The sequence below is a fragment of the Lissotriton helveticus genome, chromosome 10, assembly GCF_964261635.1.
Source record: "Lissotriton helveticus chromosome 10, aLisHel1.1, whole genome shotgun sequence".
Lineage (NCBI taxonomy): Eukaryota > Metazoa > Chordata > Amphibia > Caudata > Salamandridae > Lissotriton > Lissotriton helveticus.
This window is the reverse complement of record NC_136071.1, coordinates 44,747,693-44,771,323: the sequence shown is the minus strand read 5'-3', so window position 1 is coordinate 44,771,323 and position 23,631 is coordinate 44,747,693. Positions and strand designations below refer to the sequence as shown.

The 23,631-nt window shown below is 43.4% G+C and overlaps 1 protein-coding gene across 3 annotated transcripts; it reads left to right on the top strand.

The window, feature by feature from the left end:
* Nucleotides 1-29: 29 nt before the first annotated feature.
* PQBP1 (polyglutamine binding protein 1) lies at nt 30-23,299 on the top strand. Of its 3 annotated transcripts, none has more exons than XM_078664723.1 (7): nt 30-276; nt 11,910-11,991; nt 13,971-14,082; nt 15,436-15,551; nt 16,956-17,378; nt 20,737-20,797; nt 21,807-23,299. In XM_078664723.1, exons 2-7 carry the CDS (start codon nt 11,922-11,924, stop codon nt 21,964-21,966), a joined length of 942 nt encoding a protein of 313 aa, XP_078520849.1. In that variant the 5' UTR covers nt 30-276; nt 11,910-11,921; the 3' UTR covers nt 21,967-23,299. The 3 variants fall into 3 exon arrangements, with proteins under 3 accessions (XP_078520849.1, XP_078520850.1, XP_078520851.1); XM_078664724.1 differs by having other exon boundaries at nt 244-291; XM_078664725.1 differs by lacking the exon at nt 30-276 and adding an exon at nt 9,560-9,657.
* Nucleotides 23,300-23,631: the final 332 nt, after the last annotated feature.

The window sequence follows — 23,631 nt, the reverse complement described above, 5'->3', positions numbered from 1 at the left end:
AAGTCCTATTTCTGTGTTTACCAAATAACCGGCGCCGTCACAGTAACGAGAGCTCCCATAGGTATCCATATTTTACGGGGTCTAGCACCTGGTACATGGGGACCTAACCTCTCGGTTTACAAGCCCGGTCCCGCTCCAGGCCTGTTAGTGCAACGAAGAGACCTCAGAGCGAGGCTTGGAACGCACCGTCATCGAAAGTGAGAGAGGCAGTTTAGTCCGGAAGGGGCGGGGCTAAGAGGATTCCTCGTAGTCGCCTGGAAGAGTGCCTGAGGAGAGGTGCGTGTGGATGGGGTAAAGATGTTGTTTATGGACCGTCAGAAAGATGCTGGCTTAAAACCGGCGCGAAGTCAAATCCGAGTTGAAGCTGGAGCGCAGCCTCTTCTCTCCTGAAACTGAGTTGCTTTCGAGGTTTTAGTTGTATCTCTCAGTCAATCCATCCCCATTTGGAGGGTGTCACCTACTGATTGGTCTGGGTTGCCCACCTCAAAAAATCAATGACTCCTAAACAGGAGCATCTCCCTGAAAAATGCTTATTCTCCAGTGATCCCAACGGCATAACACCCCAAACGACCCCATGTCACCCTCTTTGCAGATTCACCAGGTTTAGTTCAGTTTGACCTCCCTGCATAGTATCAACACTTTCTAAATGTGCATTTCCTTTGACTTCTGTGGAATCGCACTGAAACACCCCCACTTCACCCCTAAGGGGTAATGCACTTGAGGGTAAGCCAGGGCAGAAATGTAGCTGGAAGTTGAGCATAGGTGGCTAAAACTGAATTCAGAGCAGCTTGTGCATCCCTCTATCTAGATGCTTTGCAATAGCTACAGTCTAGTCCTTGGATGCACAAAATGTCCTAAATATTAAAACATTATGGAGCTGGACTAGGCTGTCGGCTGCAGGGATTTGTAATTGCAACCAGATGAGAGTTAACAGTTTGGGGGAAAAAGAGGGGTTTAGCTGCTCTGATTAATGTAGTGCAGGTGTTGAAACTGCTACAGACAAGAGGAAGTTGTGACTGGAGCCAGATTGATGTTTACTTGGAGCAGAGCATAATTAGTCGATGCTTATTTTCAAAACAAAGTGGTAGTCGAAGAGGCGCTATTTGGAGCATGAGTGAATTAGGTCAGAAATAAAGGTTACCTGTAAGTAACTGGTCATTAACCCTACGTCCCATGTCGCAATCCTAATCATTACAAAAAGGCATACTAAGGCCAACCTGGCCATATAGATGCAGTAAAACATTAGACATGTATATTATCCACAGGGAATACCTTTAATTAGTTTTTAGATCTGTTAATTTTAACTTGCAAACACCACTTTCTTCTAACCAACTAAAAGATGTTCAGCCCTAAAGTTCTCAATTCTGTAGTGCATTACAAAGATATCAACAAAACTTAAAATATCAGTTCAATAGACCTCTGTCAATAGAAGACCCTGAACTTCTGTCCAGGATGCTGCAACTCTTGTAGTGGACCTGCCCTGTCGCCTCTGAAATCAGGATTACTGCTAAAGTATAGCATTCATAATATGGGGAAAAATCCAGTTCCTTATGGTTATGTTGGATGCTTTTATGTCCCTGATTAGACCTGTCAAAATTAACAAACAAATTGTAATACCTCCTGAAAGTCTGTGAACGTTCCAGATAAACCAATACAGCAAGTACCACATCCAATAAATAAAAATAAAACAAAATCTCTAGAAGAAGATGGTTAAAATGCAGAAAACCTTATCTGTTGTTTCCTATGCACCCTGCAGTTCACCTTTGGAAGAGAGTCAGATTTGAAAATAAAACCAACATCTAACATAGTTAAACATTGGAGATTGCATAATAAAACCCCAATTTTTTCTGGCAGATGTAATGGTCACTGGAAATCCCACGTTCCTAAACAAGTATATCAAATCTATAGGGGAAAGATTCTTAAAAGATGCTCCCTGGAAAGAATGTAATGCTATCCGGAGATTCCAAGGAGGAACCATAGGTTGGACCCCTGGTGTCAAGACAGAAAAGGTGCTCGGTTAACGACATACTAGATCCTCATCTATTCTGTCCCTAAAGCTTTGAAGCGCCTTAATTCCTGCAGAATGAGCTCTCAAGAGGTAGTGTTCTTTTTATTGTATACTTCTGATGTTCACCCTGAAGTAATTATAGTATAGAAACAACATCCCCTTCTGTTGGAGATAGGAACCTGACTGAACACCAAGACCAAAAAGTTAATCCAGTGCTTATTGTAAGCCTTGAGAGTAGAAGGTTGCCCAAAACCTATAATATCTGTAGGTTAGTGCCTTGGTATCCTTACGCTGCAACCCATCCCTTTCAATCTACAGACTGAGAGAAAGGTTCATATTGGAAGATATCCAGGTGCACTAAGAGGAGACCGTGAGAGATGCATTTTCCAGGGAGGAGCTATAGCCATGCCCTTTACAGCTATCCCTCGCCTTTGTCGAATCAATCCCTTGCTTGGCAGACTACAATTTACCCCCACAAGCTTCATGCGAAAAGATTTCTGTATGCACTGCATTTCCCTTTTATAGATTATTTAAGGATTTAAGCATGGGATTAGATTTGTCCAAATATTAAGTATAACGGGTATGTTAACAGTGTTAACAGTATGCTCCACTTTGGCTTGGCTTTGCTCTGGGTTTACTTTTGTTTGTGTTTGGTTCTGCATTTCTAAAAGTCTTTTAGCAAAGTGGAGGGTAAAGGTTGGTGTATTGAATCTGTGATTAACTAGCTCCTGAAGTCCTCTGTCGGGTGTGCATTGTTTTTTTTCTTTTTGTCGGAACTGCTATGATCTGGATGTTTTAACGGTTGAATCAAGATGTTCTCCAAGACCTAATGCTTCTTAAGATAGAAGGACCCAACTTTGAGGATTATGACCCCAGCAGAGCGATTGATCTCTGGCTTACAACAGGAGGCACAAAGCACGTGTGTGGGCATAAAAGGCCACATCTATCATAGCTATTCAAGGATTGTCAATATGACTCTTAAAGCATCCTGCCATGCAAGATCATTTATTGTTGTATTTCTATACAATTTCTATATGTTTGGATAAAAGGGATAATAGCTGCCTTGTCAAGTTTTTCTTTAGCATTATTACAAAGCATTTAATTGTTTACTGATTTTAATAAAACAAAAATATTTCTCTGTCAGCCCTTCTAATTGTTGTAGGTACGGGAGTAGGTAGGACAAGTGGATTTTACAGGACATGTAGATCTCAGTGGCATTTTGACCCTTGGCCAAGTAGATTATTTTACAAATTCCACACCCCTGATTTTAGGGACGGGGCATAGGGGCACTTCGGCTAACTTGGAGTGGTTTCTGGTTAGGGTGGTGTGTGATTGGAGTTGATAAATAAAGGAATACGTGGGCTGATACGAGTTGCTCCCCCCTTTTGTGGTTTTATGTTGTATAAATGGACATGATAATCTTGTAAGCAGGTTGACCATAGGGCTTCTCAAGCAGATTCATGGACACCAGTTCACTAAATGTAGGTTCACGTGGACTGATGCTTTCTGTTTTTGAGGTAGGGGCTGTCGTGTGATTGGGCCAACCCATATTTGACTCCTCTCATAGAACTAGCGCTTAGCGAGTTGACTGGAGCTCTCAAAACTCTGAGATAGAATTTAAAAATATCCGGCCTCATAGGTTAGCATTTGCCTGGCAAAGCAAGTTTTGCACAGGGCAGCAAAACATCACAACTAATGAGGGGTTGTGCATTTCTGCACTGGATCACTTGTTTATTTATTTATTTATTTATTTTATTTTTGACATTTCTAAAGCGCGACGAATACCCGCAGGCGTCTCGGCGCTGAGAATGCACTTACTTGTAGCGGAGACCTAGAGAAGATAGTGAGGAATTATTGGTCAAACAGCCAGGTCTTTAAAAGTTTACGGAAATGAAGAAGGGAAGGACTCGACCTGATAATTTGGGGGAGGGTATTCCACAGTTTAGGGGCTGCTACTAAAAAGCGGCGATCGCCCCAAGACACTGTTTTGGAGCGTAGAATGACTAGCTGGTTAAGGGTGGCAGAACGAAGCAATCTACTGGGTTTGTAGAATTGAAGTTGGTCTTTCAGAAAATGTGGTCCTTGATTATTGAGTGCCTTGTAAACTATACATAAGGACTTAAAATGTACTCTGTTCCGGATCGTCAGCCAATGGTATTCCTTTATGATTTTTGATATGGGCTCGTGTTTGGTCTTCCCAGAGAGCAGGCGTGCTGCCGCATTTTGTATAGATTGTAGTTTCCTTATGACTCTGGACTGTGCATTGAGAAATAAACCATTACAGTAGTCCAGAGTTGACAGGACTAAGGAACTGACCAATGTTTTGATGGCTGTCTCCGGGAGAAAAGGGCACATTTTTCTAATCATTTTCAGTTTGTAATGGGCTGTGGTTACTGTTTTATTTGCATGATCCATAAAATTAGGTCCTTCGTCGAAAATGACTCCTAAATTCCTGACTTTAGTTGTCGGGCTCTGGGGAGTGCCGAAGGCTTCTGGCCACCAACAGGATGGCCAGGCTGGGAGAAGGGGTCCAAAGATCACCACATCAGTTTTTTCTGAGTTCAATTTTAAACAGTTGGTAGCCATCCATTCTCCTATGTCTAGCATTCCATATTTAAATTTCTTTGCCACTAGGTCTCCATCTCCTTTGATGGCTAATACCAACTGTGTATCGTCAGCATAGGAGGTCAGGCTCATCCCGTGTGCTTTGATGACACTAGCAAGGTCCGACACGTAGATGTTGAATAGTGTCGGACTAAGGGATGAGCCTTGGGGAACTCCACATGGTGACGATAGTTGCGCCGATTGGAAAGGTCCTAAAGTGACCGCTTGCGTTCTTCTAGCCAGAAAAGATGCAAGCAGGTCTCTAGCGGAGTGACAGATGCCGAGCTTTCCGACACGGTCGACTAAGATGGTATGGTCGACCGTGTCGAAGGCTGCGGATAGATCCAGCATAACCAGGATCGCTGTCCCACCTTGATCCCTAATTGCCCTGACGTCATCAGCAGCCTTGATCAAGGCTGTTTCGGTCCCGTGGTACTTCCGAAAACCGAATTGAGTATCGTCCAGGAGGTGATGTTTTTCAATGTATTCTGATAACTGGGAGCTCATAGCCTTTTCAATCACTTTAGCTACGAACGGGAGACTCGCAATGGGCCTGTAATTTTTCAGTTCGTTTTTATCAAGGGAGGTTTTTTTAATAGGGGTTTTAGTAAGGTGTTTTTTAACGAGTCCGGGTATATCCCTGAAAGCAGAATTTAATTGCAGACTTGTGTAATTACTGGGATAATGGACTCCATTACAGGCGGGAGGACTGAGAAAGGGCAGGGGTCCAATGTAGATCCTGATTTAATTGTTGACACGATTGTTCTTGTGTGGTCACTTGTGATAGCTTGAAAGCTGGAAAAAATGTTAGCCGGAGGTGCAGTGGAGGAGGTGACTCTCATCGAAGATGATTTGGCAGTGAAGGCTTGATAAATATCATCAACCTTAGTGAAGAAAAAGGCGGCTAAAGAATCACACAAAGCTTGTGAAGGAGGAGGAATGAGGTCGGGAGTATTGCCTGATAATGTTTTGGTAATTTGGTACAGTTGTCTGCTTGAATTTTTAGCTTTATAAATTTGGTCTGAATAAAAAGCTTTTTTCGCCTTTATAATCATAGCTTTATAAAGCGCCAATGAATCTTTATAGCAAATTTTGCTAGCTGTGTCGTAGGATTTCCTCCAAAGCCTTTCCTTGTTTCTATTCGATTGTTTTTGTAGCCTTAACTCCTCGGTATACCATGGGGCGGTAGGTTTAGTTCTATTTCTGGATAATAGTTTGGTGGGAACTAGTTGATTCGTTGCCTGGCCCAACCAAGTTTGAAATTGTTGTAGTGCCGTATTAGGGTCGGTGGACACAATTGGGCGAGTATGATCCAGGTTTGTTCTAAGCTCATCCTGATTTATGTTTTTCCAATCTTTGAAGGATTTTTGAGATGTTGGAGCTAATTTTTTATTGGGGGGGTATTAATGGTGATCTTGGCGAATATGGCGTAGTGGTCTGTCCACGGCATGGGTAGGATATCTGTTATTTGAAGACCTTCGACGTTGGAAAATATAGCATCCAAGGTATGACCCGCCGAGTGGGTGGGAGAGGTGACTAGTTGTTTTAACCCCAGTATTTCCATATTGGAGATTAATGTAGACGTGTCAGATTGATTGCTTTGTTCCAAATGAAAATTCAAGTCGCCTAGGACCGTGAACGAACTTTCGGTGGCAACTGATTCAATTATGGTATTAATATTGGTGAGAAAACCTGTCTTCGTTCCAGGGGGACGGTATATCAATATTCCTTTTAAATTGAAAAGAGCTGATAACTTAATGGCAAACTGCATGGATTCACAAAAGGTGGATGGAATTGGGGTCGCTCTAACAGAGAACCGTTCTCTGGCTATAATAGCCAGTCCACCTCCTTTTTTCCTGACTCTGTCCTGGCGGTAAGCTTTGTATCCATCAGGTACAGCAATTGCCAGATCTGGCTCGGATGAATCATCCGTCCTCGGTTATCAGATCTGCTATCTCCTGCCTGTGCTTACAGAGTGAGCGGGCATTAATCAGGGCAACAGAAATGACGTCCTGTTTTGAGATCATTACTTGATTAGTGTTGGCAGAAGTCGTTAGTATAGGTATTGTACTAAAGCAATGTGAGCATTTTGTGGCGAATTCGGCTGAAGGCAAAAAGGGATCTATCCTTGTGCAACACATATTTAGAGGTGGCCGGAGTGACCGTAAAAAATTTTGGGAATAGTTCCGGGTACTATTTGACGCCGGTCGGGCAGGGGATATGGCCCTGAGCCCGGTCCCGGCGCGGACGGGCGCAGACGGGCTTGCCTTAGGCGCGCCTTCGGCGCGCATTCGTCGCACCCGCTTGTCTACCAATCCCCTACTTTGGGCCAGTTCATCAGTGTTATCCGGTTATGCTGATCAGTGATAAGTAATTTTGCTGTAGCAAAAATAGTTGCTGGTATCACCGGAAAGTACTCTACAACCTTAGATACAATCGAAGAGAACTGGATTGGCAGCACATCCTTGTTGATTTTTGAGTACTTTGCTATTTGATATACCATGTAAACGTTGAAGTGAAGAAAAGTTCAGAAGAGACTCCAATTAGTCATTCTAACGTACTGTATCCGAGTGCTATCAAGCTTGAAATGTATTTCAAAAGTTCTGCTAACCTCTTAACATTTGGAAACTATTCTTTAGATGTTACGAAAATTGTGGGAAAAGTCATGCAGTTTTGCACATCTTTTAATGTACACTGGTAGAGATATGCACGAGTCAAGGTGCTGGCATAGAAAAGTTACAGGTGTCAGGATTAAGGTGACCTGGCAGAGAGTTGTGTGCAGTCTGGTACTGGAGTAGCAGGATGCAAACACAACATATACTAACATGTATAAACCCACAAAGACAAAATATGTATAACATCACAACACAGGACCATAAGTACATGTCTGGTATCAAAACAAACCAAACCCACCTCCTTTTATGTGCAATCTTACTAAGTTCACAAAAAAAGCAAAGTTACACAATTAGACCACCGACAAACAAAAATACAACAAGAAACAACATTTCCTGACGGCTATGACATTGCTTTGGTTGCTCTTTGGTAGGTACACTCATTTACATATAGACATATTTTCATTTTCTACTTTTATTAGTACGGGTTCTTAGATTTCATGAAGGTCATAATTTTGATACTGTACTCTTAATATAAGTTATGATTGATGAACTTTGCCACACATTAACTGCTGATGCTCAAAACGAATCTGGTGTATGTGTATACACAAGTTTTATTTCCCTTGACTTCTCTGTTCCCCCATTTTTGTCCCTTCTTATTCCCTAACTATTTCTTAATTACTTGTATAACATTGTGGTATTGTTTTTAACCATATGCATGAATAGATGTGCTCTTAGGAGATATGTGTCAGTGTTATGGTGTCTTGCCTCAGTTTTAATATGTGAGGGTAAATGCATGCTCTGATATAAATACATAAATGTGTGGAGTTGAGCAAACCGCCATGAAATGTTGTATTTTTGTTTGTCGTTAGTCTAATTGTGTAATGTGTAATTGTGTAACTTTGTAATTTAGCTTTCTTTGTGAACTTAGTAAGATTGCACATAATAGGAGGTGGGTTTGGTTCGTTTTGATACCAGACATCTACTTAGGGTCCTGTGTTGTAATGTTATACATGTTATGTCTTTGTAGGTTTATAAATGTTTGTATATGTTGTGTTTGCAGCCCTGAAGAAGTCCAGACATGTACTTAGGGTCCTGTGTTGTAATGTTATACATGTTATGTCTTTGTGAGTTTATAAATGTTTGTATATGTTGTATATGTTGTGTTTGCAGCCCTGAAGAAGTCCAGCTTTGGATGAAACGCGCTGGCTGATTGAGTGTCATATATATAAGGACCATTTGAATCCACGTTTAAAATGAAGATTGACACAAGAATAGGAAATCTGTTTTTTTGGGACTGTTGACCTTGACTTATAAGTGTTATTTGGTGCACCTTACTGTGTGTTTTTGCTTATTAGGTCTCGCCTAGACGAAAGCAAAGCGAAGCTTTGCTGTCTAGGGCGAGACAACTTATGCAGTTACTTTTGGGGGAATGTGGACAGCAGAGTTCCACGCGCTTTTCCTGGCCGAGATTTAACCTCGGGAGCGCGCACGTCGCCGTGCCTCGTATTCCCATTCACAAATGAAGCCACTCTCACGCATGCGCACATACACACACTGCATACACACACGCACCCCCCCTTAAACAGACGCACGCACGCACGCACAGACACACTCCAAACAGACACACGCGCGTACACCCCCACCCTCAACCCCACTCACCGGGCTCCTCTCCCCTTACGCATGGGAAGGCACTGTGGAGCTCTGTGGAAGAAGGAGCGCTGTCTGAAATCACCGCCGCCTCCCACAGCGGCATTGTAGGGAAATTAAAATTTGGCTCCCCGTAAACACCGCCGCAGCCCGGGAACCTCGGGAGCCTGAGAAATCCCGAGCGCAGCTCCTCTGACGTCAGACGAGGAGCCGCGCTGGGGTTGGTGCCGGTGGGGCCATTGCCTAGCAACGGAAGACCCGTCGACGGCGGGCGGGAGGGGCTTCTTCGCTCCTCACCCGGGCAGCGCCTGCTTTTTTATTTATTAACTCTTTCAAATTCATAAGCAAGACAAATGAATTATTTACTTAGCACGATGCACACTACTGAATTGCTGTGTCAAAGATGTCTGTAGTTGTTAACATGGAACTTCTATATAAAGGAAAAGGTACGATCAAATGATGAAGCCTGTAGAGAATGAGAAAACAAGTTTAAAGTAATGATACTCCTTCACTGCCCTTCATTACCCCAATTATTCAGTCACTGTGTCCATAGTTTTTGGACGGGTACATTGATTTTTCTTAATATTTGAAATGTGAATCTTTTTTTCGCTATACTGTCGCAGCAGCCATTCATTTTTTCCCTTTCTCTTTCCCTGTTCAGCCCCCTCCGCAAATTCCTGTCCAGGCGAAGGAACCAGCTGGAGCAAGCCCCCGTGAAAAGCACCTAGCAGCGTGGAGCTGCACGGGACAGCTCTGCAGGAGAGGGGCGCGTGGGGCGGCTCGGTTCGTTCGCACAGGGCGGGCCGCCTAAGAAGGGATAATAGGCAACAATCTGCAGGATTTGAAAGTGGTGTTTGCCCCTCTTAGCCTTTCGCAGAAGGGGGGAGTGCTGGTTGGCGCACGCCTCCACTCTCCCATCCGAAGCAGACACCTGACAAGTGTGACTGCGTGTAAAGTGCCTCAGGGGCATTGGCAGAAAGCGCGAGAGTCTGTTTGGGCTTGGAGAGGCTGTTAAAGTTCAGCAGAAACGTGTCTGTTTAATTTTTTCCAACAAGAATGTGATAACTTCAGGATGATGCTGTTGAGAGTTAGCAGAGGGCGGCCTGGGTGAGCACAGACTTCTCGACTCGCCATCTCTTGGGGGGGGGGGGGGGGGGGGCGTCACCCAACGTGGGCTCATCCTCACCCCCAGACACAGAGAACTACCATCCTTCTTGAAACCGCCGCCCTACAAAAAGTATTCCCGTTCCTTGATTTTAATAGGACCAATATCCAGAAGCGCTCTTTCCCACTCTCCTCCGAGGCTTCAGAAAGTTGAGAGGTACACAGGTGCCGCATAATGCACGGTACTCACCCACAAATGTGCGGTGTGAGGGAGACATTGGAAGGAAGAGTCGCTGGGGTGGGCGCATGGATTGCGGGTATGTCGTGACAGGGAGACCCTGGCATAGCGAGTCTCGAAGTATTGGAGACTTGGACACTGGGGCGCCTAGATGTCGACTCTGAGACTAGGAGATACATGGAGATACAGGGAGATACAAACACTGGGACAGTGAGATACAGGCACCGGGACAGGGACATACAGGAGACACAGATACTGAGAAAGGGAGACACTGGGACAGGGAGATACAAACACTGGGACAGGGAGATACAGGGACAGGGAGATACAGGCACAGGGAGATACAGGGACAGGGAGCTACAGGCATAGGAATAGGGCTTCATGGGCAACATAACAGAGATACACGGGCACTAGGAAAGGGAAACACAGACACAGAGAGGGATACATGGGCACTGGAACAGAGAGGCACAGGGACAGGGAGATACAAGCATTGGGACAGGGAAATACAAGCACCAGGACAGGGAGATACAGGCACTGGGACAGGGAGATGCAAGCACCGGGACAGGGAGACACTGGGACAGGGAAACAAACCTTCAGAGATAGACACATGGACATTGAGGCAGAGAGAAATGGGCACTGGCTTCATAACACAAATAAACAGAGACAGATACATCTAGGTGGGAAACATTTATTACAAAGCAGGCATTACAATGTGCCCCGTGCCTAAGGTGCATCATCAGAGCTGTGTGAATAATACCAGCTGTGAGCCCGTGCCTGACGTGCATCATCAGAGCTGTGTGAATAATAACAGCAGTGAGCCCGTGCCTGACGTGCATCATCAGAGCTGTGTAAATAATAACTGCGTCAGCCCAGTGCGTGAGGTGCATCATAAGAGCTGTGTGAATAATAACAGCTGTGAGCCCCGTGCATGAGGTGCATCATCATAGCTGTGTGAATAATAACTGCCCGCAGCCCCGTGCTGAGGTGCATCATCAGAGCTGTGTAAATAATAACAGCTGTGAGCCCGTGCCTAAGGTGCATCATCAGAACTGTGTGAATAATAACTGCGTCAGCCCAGTGCGTGAGGTGCATCATCCACATTGCTCAGGTCACCCAAATTCCTGCACTCTCTACCACACTGCTTTCAAGAACAGCATACTCTTGCACACACTCTCACTGCTCACCAATTCAAAGTTTGCTAAAAAGTTTATGCAACGCATTGTTATACACAATGCCAAAAACTCAAACTTTAATGCTGCGAGACCTATTGCATTGTAAATGCTTGTGTAGGCTCTCTTTTTGGACCACACCTTGACAGCAGTTGTTGATACTGTGTGCACATTCCTTGAATATTTTTTATTTAAGTAAATTTGGGATATACAGAAAAAGGTGTGGGTTGCGCATGGGGTCTGCTTTCATGTGTATGTTTTGGAGTAGCAGTATGTTTCATGTATGGCCTGAGGTGCATTGGCAGGGCCATATGTGGATCTTGGCACTTGGACAGCAGAATCCATTACAGATTAGGGTTGTGGTGCATTGGCACTAAGGTCCGTGGGCCTCTACTAGAATAGGGAAATGTCTACAGACAAGCAATGAGGATCACTTGCGTGGGTGTTGGTATGGAGAGTGCATTGGTGGTGTTATTTCACTGTTAATTGATTGCCTGAACAGCATACCCATCTTTCTCTCTCCCCAGCCCTGACTCAGGATGCCTCTTCCACTGGCCCTTCAGGCCCGTCTGGCAAAGCGTGGGATTCTGAAACATGTTGTCGATGCTGGTGAGTACTCTTCAGAAGAAGAGTCTGAGGGACGTTTTTTAATGCTGTTCTTAAACAAAAATCAGCGTATGACATGCTGTGTTTCTCTTAGTGATATTATTGGATTGCACCATAGAAACCTGTAGGCTGTGTCAGGTGACCTCCATGTCTCTTCATTTTGCATATGTTAGGTCAAAGCCTGGTGAAAGTAAGGGCCCCTTCTGCTGGCAACCCCCATAGCATCCATCCAGGGGCCTCTGGCTCGCCTGGATGGGAAGATGATTGCAGCCATAAAAGGATATTAGGATATGCTGATGGTCTCTGGTGAAAAGAGGCAATACCTGGGAGATGTAGCAGGATTTTGAAGGAGATTGAGGAGAGCAGTGGTTTAAACTTTGGAATTAGGATTTTACCAGGAGCAAGACTTCAAATGATACTAGCCTTTTTTCTCTCCCTAAAATCTGGAACAGAGTCACAACAAGCTCGGAGTTAATGGAGGGTTGCTCTCAAAGTAGTAATAAGGAGCAATATACAGAGTCCAACTTCCCCTTCCCCTACCCCGCTCTACCCGCACCACTCTACTGATAGCCGCTAATATGACATTCGAGTACCTAGCCACAAGGCTGTCTGCCTTTGCAGCTGTCTGAAGTCAACAGAACCTACAAGTTTAAAAATAAATAGGGTTTCCTGTGCCCAAGTCACTACAGAGAATATACTGAAAGCATCAGACATACAGATGTTGTAAATAGAATAACGGAAAGCTTATTTGATATGCGAGTGGGAACAAAAGTTGACTTGAGAATGGAAATTCACTGATTTGTCAAAATATGTCTTTCAAAGTAAAACTAACAAAGTAGGGTTCAAAAACAGAAATAACATGAGAGTGATCCCATATTAGCGGAAGAAAAAATTGAAAGTAGAATAATGAATTACTTTCAAAATTGGCCACATCAGTGGCAAAACAGTGACTATAAATGTCAAATATCTGATAAGTTTCCAGACAAGTAACGAATGAATCCGTAATTATTTATTCTTACGATGTGGAGCACCTCTTGTAATCCCTCATACTACTTTTATTATTTTTTATTTTTTGGGTTGATTGATAGTGGGATCATTTTTACTTTGTTAATGAACAGGGGTGGCAAAGTGAGAACGATGATGGATTCAACTCAGATCTAAAACTGGGGGTGAGTGTCTAAAAAGTTTCAGCGCTCCGTCCATCATATCCTATAGTTTGCTTAATTGGCTCTAAGTCGGCAAGGTATGCCCAGACGTGGGTACCATGCTCACTTTGCCACTGGATTCAAGATAGCCTGTCCGATGAGGACTGTTAGCCCGAAACCGGTCCCAGGATTCTTGTTTCCAGTTCAGGGAAGACCTGGCTTGGCAGTTCGGGCTGGACTGTTCCCATGAGGCGCAGGGTCAAGATTGATTTGCATATAGCTGGTCAGAACTGAAGTGGCGAAGTGAGCTAAAGAATGATGATGGATTCAACCCAGATCTGTGACTGGGGGTGAGTGACTGAAACGTTTCAGCACTCCATCCATCAACTCCTTGTGTTTGCTTTAACAGTCCTTGTTCCCATTCCATACCTTTTTAACTTTTAATTGATAGAGAGAGGGATAATCAGTTTTTCGTTAAAGTGTTGTGCAAAATGGATAAATATTCACATAGGACAATCTTTTTCTTTGTAATTTAAATCAATAATAGAAAGGGGAGCTGCTTTTTTAACCCGGTAAAATCAATTTAATCCAAACTTCAGAATAAAACGCTCTTTCCAGAATCCTTAGCTGGTAGAGAATGTGACTTTTCCAAAATCTTAGTCTTAGGGATACAGCCTCAGGAGTCAGTATTGCAAACATTTATACCCTGGATGATGATGCACTATAGAACGTTCAGTGTGTTTTTATTTATGAACCATTAGCTGTGGTGCGTCTTTTTTCCACGTCTGCATGAAGGAATGAGTCGAGTCTCATATTTTTTTCCAATTTGTCTTTTAGAGCCCGAAGAGGAGATCATAGCCGAGGATTATGATGAAGACCATGTTGATTATGAAGCCACCCGAGTGGAGAACCTGCCAACAAACTGGTACAAGGTGTTAGATCCTGCCTGGTGAGCACTTACCTACCAATGACTATGCAGCCACTTACTCCTGGTGTCAAATGAGTGTCTTTGGACTTTCCAAGGTTGCATTTTCTGGTATAACTTGGACTATCTAAAACTTAAGACAGTGTCATGTTAGCCCACAGCATCATAGGTTGTAAACTTGGAATAAAATGTGTCCTCAAAAATCATGAACCCTTTAACGTTTTGAAATGTCCTCCTAGTGAAAGACACTGGGCACCATTGCACAGCAAGCGAGGAAATACAGTTGTGCAAACCTCCTTGTCTTTAAAGCAACACAAAAAGATGATGGACGGAATTCTGAACATTGTCAGACATTCACCCCAGTACAAAGATCTGGGCCTAAATGCATTGATGTTTTGCACACAATGCCATTCCAGTTTAGACCCAGCCGTATGCAAATCATTCTCGACTGTGCTCCACATGGTAACAGTCCAGCCTGAACTGAAAGGTTAGGTCCTCCCTGGACCTGAAACAAGCATCCTGGGACCTGTTCTGGGGTATCATCCCTCATCAGCCAGGCTAGCTTGAATCCAGTGGCCTAGTGTCAAGATTGATTTGCACATGGCTGGGTCCAAACTGTGGTGGCATTGTGAGCAAAACAACAATGGATTTAGCCCCGATCTGTGACTGAGGGTGAATGTTTGACAATGTTTAGCATTCCGTCCATCTTTTTGTTTTGCTAAAGCCGCCCTAAGTGGGAAGGGCAGATGTGGATCCCGTGCTCACTGTGCCATTGGATTCAAGATAGCCTTGCCGAAGGTGGGTGATACCCCGAAACTTGCTTGTTTCCGGTCAAGGGAGGACCTGGTCTGGCAGTTCAGGCTGGACTGTTCCCACGAGGAGCAGGGTCAAGACTGATTTGCATATGACTGGGTTAAAATTGGGATGGCTTGGTGAGCAAACAAACAATGGATTTAACTTAGATCTGTGACGGGGTGAATGTTTGACAATGTTCAGAATTCCACCTATCATCTTTTTATGTTGCTCATTGTCTTTGAAGACATTTTTTGGATAGTCTTTTTGCTTTAATATTTATTTCATGTCTGTTTATCTTAGTGTTCTGAGTTTATTTTTGTAGTATTGTAGGGTGCCCATATACCTTGCAGCTCCGAGCTTGTTATGAATATTTAGATAAATTCCATCATGGCTGCCTGAAACCACTATGATTGCTATATAAAGTTGTGTTAAAAAAACAGGACATAATGTGCCTTTGCTATTTATTCCTGATGTGACTGCACATCTTGTTCTATAAAGCGCAGCGTCATAGAATGTATACGTATTGGCTGTGGTGAGAGAAGGCGGAACGGATTCTCACTCTTCCTTTATTCCTTCTGTCAGCGGACTTCCGTATTACTGGAATGTGGAGACTGACCTGGTCTCATGGCTGTCACCCAACGACCCAACTGCTGTTATCACAAAGCCGGTTATAGCCAAACCAGCTAAGAAATTCAAAGGTGAGAAGCAAGGAAGGTAATGTACAATTTGAGGGTGCCTATTTCTCAGTGCGGCCACAATGAAGTCAAGCTTGTTTGTAGGAAACATCAACTCTGTAATTCATTTTGGGGGGGGGGGGGGGCTCATCCTTCATTTATAAGAATACCCATTTTAAATACATAGAACTTCCTGAATGAGTCACCAGGCGTCTTCCCCTTTGTCATTTGTGAATAAATACAGGCTGCAGCAGATTTATACCCAATTTCTCCAACCACTGTTTTTGTTTTCTTAAACTTTGTGGAATCGACCTAAGGACAGGTGCTAAGGCAGGGTTTCTCCAAGGGCAACTTCAAAGACTCCAAAGCAAATATTTTAAACAATGCTTAGTAGATCATAACTAATCAGATTAAATACACAATTTGTTAACCTAGTGCAGAATGGGCTGGCATTAATGTGCCATCAAGATGGCTCAGTGAGTTGGCGCTTGGCACTGACATCGGAGCTTCTGATCCCACGTGCGTATCTCAGCAAGACTAGCTCAGCCTCCGTACTTTCAAGTGTCGTAAACTGAGTCCCATTAAATTGGGTAATAGTATGACCTGTTACAGCACTTAGCAATGGAGGAAGTATGATTTGAATCACTGAATAAAGACCGGTGAGGGCCATGAAATCAGCGACTGTCATTGCAGATATTCTGTTGCCCCTTCCCACAGACTCTGGCATTAAACATGGACAACCGCTTATCATTGTCTAGTGTTAGAGGAAAAGATTGACTGCAGCAGGGTAAACGCAATATGGTTTAAATCATATCGTTTTACAGCCTTTACAGATTCAGAAAAATCTGCAAGCACATAATGTTTAGATCTGTAGAGAGAGGGGCGACCAGTGGTGTGAATGGTTTTTGTTTCTCTTATTTACAACATATTTTCCTGTGTGCGTGTTTTGTGAACTGGAATTAAATTACTGCATTGCTATTGACTTAGTTATCCGTGCAGAGGCTGTCCTGGTACCTTCATGGTAATTGTAGCAGTTTCACCATGTTTCGAGCTGGCAGGGCTGGGGGTGCTGCCTGTTTTTAACTCTATCAGTGCATGGCAGTGTCACTGGTCTGCCACTGCATCTCATGAGGTGGTACATGGTGTTGATGGTCCGTTTTGGAACTGATCTGTTACTTTCAGTCACAAGTATCCTTCAGTACCTAACCATGATGATCATGGGATAATTGAGGGATTGAGAAAGAGAACCTGCTAGAACACGTGTTGGGCTAGATGGCCCCACAAGCCATCCCGTAAGAGTTCAGGTCATGCAAATCATATAATCTTTTCTGATTGGTTGCCAGTTGGCGTCCACCCATGTAGAAAGTAGCAAATAGCATGAAAAAAGTGAACTCCATGTTTATATTGTGACTTTTGTCTTCCCATCAGCGGCAGAGTCAGACGAGGAGGAGGAAATCCCCCCTGAGAAAGTGGAGCGAAGCGAAGTAAGAGAGTGGAGTGAAATGAGAGAACGGCCTGAAGAGCGGGAGCGAAGGGATGTCCGAGAGCGGGGTGACGTACGAGAGTGGGGTGACGTACGAGAACGGAGCGACATACGAGAACGGAGCGACGTACGAGAACGGAGTGACGTACGAGAACGGAACGACGTACGAGATAGGAGTGACCTACGAGAACGAAGCGACGTACGAGAACGGGGCGACATACGAGAACGGGGTGATGTGCGAGAGCGCAGCGATGTACGAGAACGGGGCGATCTTCGAGAGCGAGGTGACGTAAGGGATCGGAGTGACAACCGAGATCGGCGATTTCATCGGCGAGAGGACTCAGGACAATATTCCAAAGGGAGAAAAGGTAAACATCACAACCCTTGGCTAGTCTTTCTCTGCCATGCCTTCTGCTTGGGGCTTGATAACTTCTTACCTCATTTTTCTCCCCTTCCACAGTGGCCATATCTTAGTCAGTCTTCCCCCTTACACCAGCTGCTGGGTTAACTGTCTTACACGACCATTCTCTTCAACTAGGATAGTGGGTCTGTGCATTTTTGTGTTCCCCTGCTCGCTTATATTGATGTTAGTGGGCTAACTTATAATGGACCCTTTGGATGGCTTAATATTTAAAACCCAGCTATTCTACTTTGCCTGTTTAGAAGATTTCTGGGAATTTCTCGTTTACCTTACCAGATGTCTTCCATAACTGTGAATTTCTCAAATACTCCACCCCCCCCCTTTTTATTTTCCTTTTTATGTACCTTCCTATGCTTCTCTACCGTACTTCAAATCACAAATTTTGATTTATTATGATACGGATTGGAGGTCCACATGTCATATGACAATGATCAGAACAATAATAGATAAGACAGTAAACAATATTCATTCTCCAGCCCATTACACAAAACACTTTTAAAAGCTCAACCAACCGACTTCCAACAATGCATAATTTTCTGACCTTTATAAAGTGACAATGTGCATAGTGCCACAGAAAATGTACAAAATTTGCATACTAGTCTTATAAATGCAATCATAAAAAGTGACATCATACGTAATAAAGCATAGAATATTGCAAGCATACATAATGCCAATAAGGCATACAATTGTTGTATACTCTAATCCCATAAATGCAACCATTTTTATGAAGTAGCATAGTGCTTAACGCAACATAAAGTATGCAAATATTAACGAAACTTTAAAAAGACATGCAACAATAATCTTAAACAATGATTTACCGTACTAGTTGTGCACCAGACTTCTCTCTGCGGTTTGCCTAGATATTTACTAGACATATCCCCCATTGTCCCTTACCAGGTGTTGTCTTCCCTCTGATACCTTCAGCAGTTCTGTTCTCTCCCCTATGCTACTTAAGCAGTCGTGTCCTGCCTGTCTGCTAGCTTAGCAGTTGTCTCATCCCCTCTATTACTACATATCGGTTATGTACCCTCCCTCCTGTAACACCTTCCTTGTTATATACCTTCTAATACAATGTATGTATTCTCTCAGCCTCCACTAACTCACCAGATATGTCTCCATCTCTGCCTCAAGTTTGGCCACCCCATTCCTTGGTTACCTTCTTAGTTATGTACCTTTTCTTAGAAGCTATCTATCTATCCTCCCTAGTTATGCACTTTCTTTTCCTAGCTTACTAGTTATGTACCATACTGCTCTATGCTGCCTTACCTGGTATTTTGCAAATGTGTCCCCCTTCACTGCCTTACCACATATGTAGCAGCTGGCACCCGTTGATATCTCATCGGATATCTCCTCTACAGCCGCATTAGCAGTCGGTACTCTCCTCACTTTTTTTTGTTGTTGTTTGTTTTTAGAGATTTAGATAGCGCGAAGATATCCGGTAACAGAGTGCTTTACATGAGCACCAGTTTTGTTACACAAGGACACATTCATTTTTGTTAGGCACAGGGAAATTGAGTGATTTGCACAGAATCACAGGATGTTGAGCGTCATTGCCGTGACTCGAACCGGGTTCCCCAGCTTCGAGGTCGACAGCTCTAGCCGTAAGGCTACACACATCTCTTACCTTTTTAAAATACATCCTTTATTGATTTTCACAACAAAAGCCTACGGATAACACACAGGGAAATGCAGCATTCACCTAAACACAAATCAACCAATTATGTGCGCAAACACAATCCTCTCCTCTGAATCTGCTTCTGATACCTTAGTAGTTAGGCCTCCTTTGGTATCATAGCCACTATTTAGCAGGCATATCCCTTCTCCTTTGCTGCTTTAGATCTTGTGTACAGTAAGTAACCTCTGCTGTACTAGCAGTAATGTCCCCTTCCTCCTCCGTTACCTCTTTCAATGCACCATGTATTTTAATGCATGTTTTAATATCCTATGGGGCAGATTTACAAGACCCTTGCACCAATTTTGCGTCACTTTTCCTATGTTAAAAATGACGCAAAAGTGGCGCAAGGGCCTTGTAAATACGCCCCTACGTTTTTTGTTCCTGGCTTGTTTCTCCTGTACCAGATGAATTTCAGTCCTCTGAGCCAAGTAACTTCTCCCATTTCACATTATTATCTTGGCTATAATCCGAAGCTAATTGCACACGGCTATGTAACCTTCAGCTTCCTTCACAGTGTTCATCTTTCGTTCAGTGTACATATCTTTTAATTTCTTGGGATGGGGAGAATTTGAAATGGTTTATTCACAAAAAAGAAACTTCTTGTGTAGCGAACCTATTGTAATGTAAGCATATGCTCAGTCCTACACATTCCCGCATATACATTTATTGCAAGCAACAATGATTCACAAATTTTCGTGTGAGGAATGTAAGATTCGCCTAATAAATGAAACATTTCAGCGTGTTCAGTTTTATAGCATAAAGGTATTTACAAAGCCATGTGTTAACATAATGACAGCATTTGTGTTTGGCGTATGTATTATATTTGTCAGGTGTCTTTGAAAACTTAATCGCAGAAAGCCTAAAAGTGCATTGAAGTGACTTCAGTGACTACCAACATCACTTGTCCCACTAGCCAATCTCACACAATAAGCTAAAACATTTACCTGATAGATGGGATAATTACAACAATAATTTTACCGTCATACCCACACACATTTTAACCATATACAGAATAACCTTGTTGCTGGGACAACCTATAGTATTTACAGTTGCCCATCCACCCTCTCATTTCCTTTGCGTAGAAACTATGCATTAAGGCCTTATTATGTAGCCTGGCCACCACCACTCTGCCTTTTACAGAGTGGCCTGCGTGCCTCCATTTTAGCCATTCTCTCAAGAATTGCTTATTTGTACTAGAGAAATACAGCCTCTTGCAGAAAACTAAGGGTCTCTTATTTTTTGCCTTCTCCTACTCTTAATGTGCCCTTTTCTGTTAGAGTCACAGCTTTGTCTTTGCTACCATGACTCATTTGCTGAGCTTTTAGCTAAGCCGAAATATTCATTCACAGCAGATAAAGTTAGTCGCCTCCATCATGGGAGAATAAGGACAATCAAGCATTGCTCCATGGGCCCCTATTAACCTGTCATACACCTCCCTTACATGGCTAAGCAGGCAGCTCTCACTTCCACACCACTCTGAATTGTGAATCCAAGAGCATTAACTGTGTGAATCCACAGTGGCTTTGGCTTCTGCCCACATCAGTACATGGCACAAAGTGACAGATGTTTGTACAAAACCATCCATCTCATCAGTTGAAATTGCTGTGTTTTTATTGTGTGGGTTTCTTAGGAAGCAAGAAGGACGATGAGGTGGATCCCATGGACCCGAGCGCCTACTCCGATGCTCCTCGGTAAGTAGATAGGCGCAGAGATGCTACACGATTTTCCCCAGTATGAACGGATTAGGTCATGGGACTGGAACAGAAAAAATGGCTGTTTGCTCTCAGTCACTCCCTGGTCTTAGGGAAACGGTGACCGAGTTGGATAGAGCTACTCCCCTTATGGGGGCTGAGTACAGTGAGCTGGATGTCCCAGCAGCTTGGGTCATTTACAGGGCCTTCGTGCTTCAGAGCCCAGTGGGAACATCACCAAGAAGATTTAGCTGATCTACAACGCCTTTCATCTCTGGGACACTGGTTAAATTGACAACTTTTCTCCCCAAGAAATCTCGGTTAGTGGCGGAGGTTGTACAGAACCTTTGCTCGAATTACTTTGTTTCACTGGGTTGGATGACCCTGCCGTTAGGGGGCCTGTGAACCCCAGTTAATGGACATAGGGATAATAAGTCCTTTCCTGTCACCAGAAAATGTGTTTCAGGTGTTTGGGTGGCCGACTGGCCTGGCAGAGGGATACCAAGCGTTATCCTGCAGCAAGCTTGATTCGGTAAGGCTCTGTGTGGGAGAGGAATACAGAGCCCTCTTCGTCCAAGGTCAGAAGACAGGATCAGTGGGTAGCTAGGTGGAAGAATGCACATTCATCTCTCTATCTGGCATTTTTACTCCTAACAAGGAGCTGCTGGCCGATGCCATGTAAAGGGATTGAACCTTCTGTTTGGCTCGCCCGCCTATGTTTCTTTTTCAATGGGATATCCATTGTCCACCCAGTGCTGAAGATATGTCAACAAGAGTGCATGCAACAGCGGTCTAGCAACGCGTTTCTGCCATGTCAGATACCTGTGATGTGCATGCCCTGTGACACCAAGGGGACTTAGGCATCACTGAGATAAGGTGGCTACGGGGTGAAGCGTAAAGTGGAAATGCACATACCGTGCTTCATGGTAGTCTGTATGATACTGACGAAATGGCTGCATCAGATGGTTTGCTTGTATTTTACGCTTCTTTCTGCTTTGTTTTTATTCAGCGGCAGTTGGTCCACTGGTCTGCCGAAGAGGAACGAAGCGAAAACTGGGGCAGATACCACAGCTGCTGGGCCCCTCTTCCAGCAGCGCCCTTACCCGAGCCCTGGGGCAGTTCTGCGCGCCAATGCTGAGGCCTCAAGGGCCAAACAGTTGCAAGAGTGACGGCCTCGTTCCGGAATACCCATCGGTGTATATTGTCCTTTTTTCATTAAAGACTTCTTATAAATAATTATTATTATGATGAAAACTTACAAGGAAGCACAAGTAAAGAGTTTATTACTTTTTAGGCACGCGGATTATGGCCTGTTTGTGTTGCTCTCCCATTACGTGTTCCTCACCACAAGCATGGGGTTCCATGTGTTATGTTATGATCTTGGATTTTATTTACCATCTAAATGTTGTACATTGCCTGTGGAGTCTTGTATGGATTCACGAGCCACACTTTTGTTGTTTTGGTCTTGTGTTGAGGGAGAGTCGTAAAGGTTTGACCCATCCTAAGGTGCCCTACAGTTTTCATGTCCATTAAGTTTCTCCTTTGACCCCAGGACAATTAGAACATAATGATCTAATGCTCAGTGTAAAAAAAGGATCTCAAGACCTAAAGATATTTTCAATTCTCGTTCTCCTTGTTTAGCGATAAATGTGCTTTTATAATGCATGTTACAATGATTCCACATTTTCTCCTTCGTAGAACCATCTGATGAGTTCTGTTGCTCCTGTGGGCGCCCTCAGCCTGGAGAAACCGCTGTTGAGCTGATGATGCAGGCATGCTGTAATTAGCGGATTCCAGCAGCATCCATTCAGTGTAGTGCCACCTCCTTTTTCAAAGGTAGCCATTTTGCAAAGTATCCTGATAGCACAGAACCAGGCATCACTACTAGGTGGGAGAGGTACCTTTCAATAAGGATGGAACAAGGGAGGCAGAGAAAATAAGACCAAGGTCATACATCTCGCAGCAAGCTTCCTTTCTAAATATATAGAAGTGCAGAAAAATTGGAGTGAGTTTAATTACCCTTACTGTACTGCGTATGGGGTTTAAATGCACATTTCATTGTCTTTTCTGCAGATTTCTTAGGCATTCACTTTGTGTTATGATTTTTCTCGCCTGCAAAAGCTAGAAAAATTGGCTTAGTTTTCCCTGATTTCTTATCAAATTTGGATCACCTCCAGAAAGTACATACCAGCAGAAGGGTCTTGTGGGACCGTACGTCATATGAAGTTCTGAGTTCCAGGGTCACTCACCAGGGTTTACTAGTTTCACCTTGCTAGAAGTAGAGAATGCCATAGTGCAGATAGAAAGGTTAATCCCTGCCTTTGACGATGCAAACTCAATTCATTGCTATGCTCTTTAGATAAAGAAAACACTTCCTTGCAAGTCCTTAAACTAGAGTGAGTTAACCTTTAATACTGTTAGACGTATTTCATGCTGTGTGTGTTTTTCCATAGTGTAAATATCCTGAGTGTCTGTAAATAAAACACTAGTTTTTTAATTCAAGCATACACCATTTGCCTTTATTTATTATATTTTTGAGTCTTGGGGAGAGAGAGAGAGAGAGAGAGAATTTGCTAAGAAATGTATACACTTTCTATGTATTTGTGACACCTTCAAAGTTTGTGTTGAATGTTTAAATGTTATAATTTTGTGCTGTCCTTTATGATGAAATTGCATCTAACATTTTTCTAAAAAGTGATAAAGAAAAGTGAAATTAATACACGAGATTGTGTATTAGAGGCATCGGCCCGTTTAAAAATCGTTTTACAGTGTACTAATGCAACTAGATACTTGTTTGTATACAATGTATTAGCTGTCCTATCTAGTTTGCACAA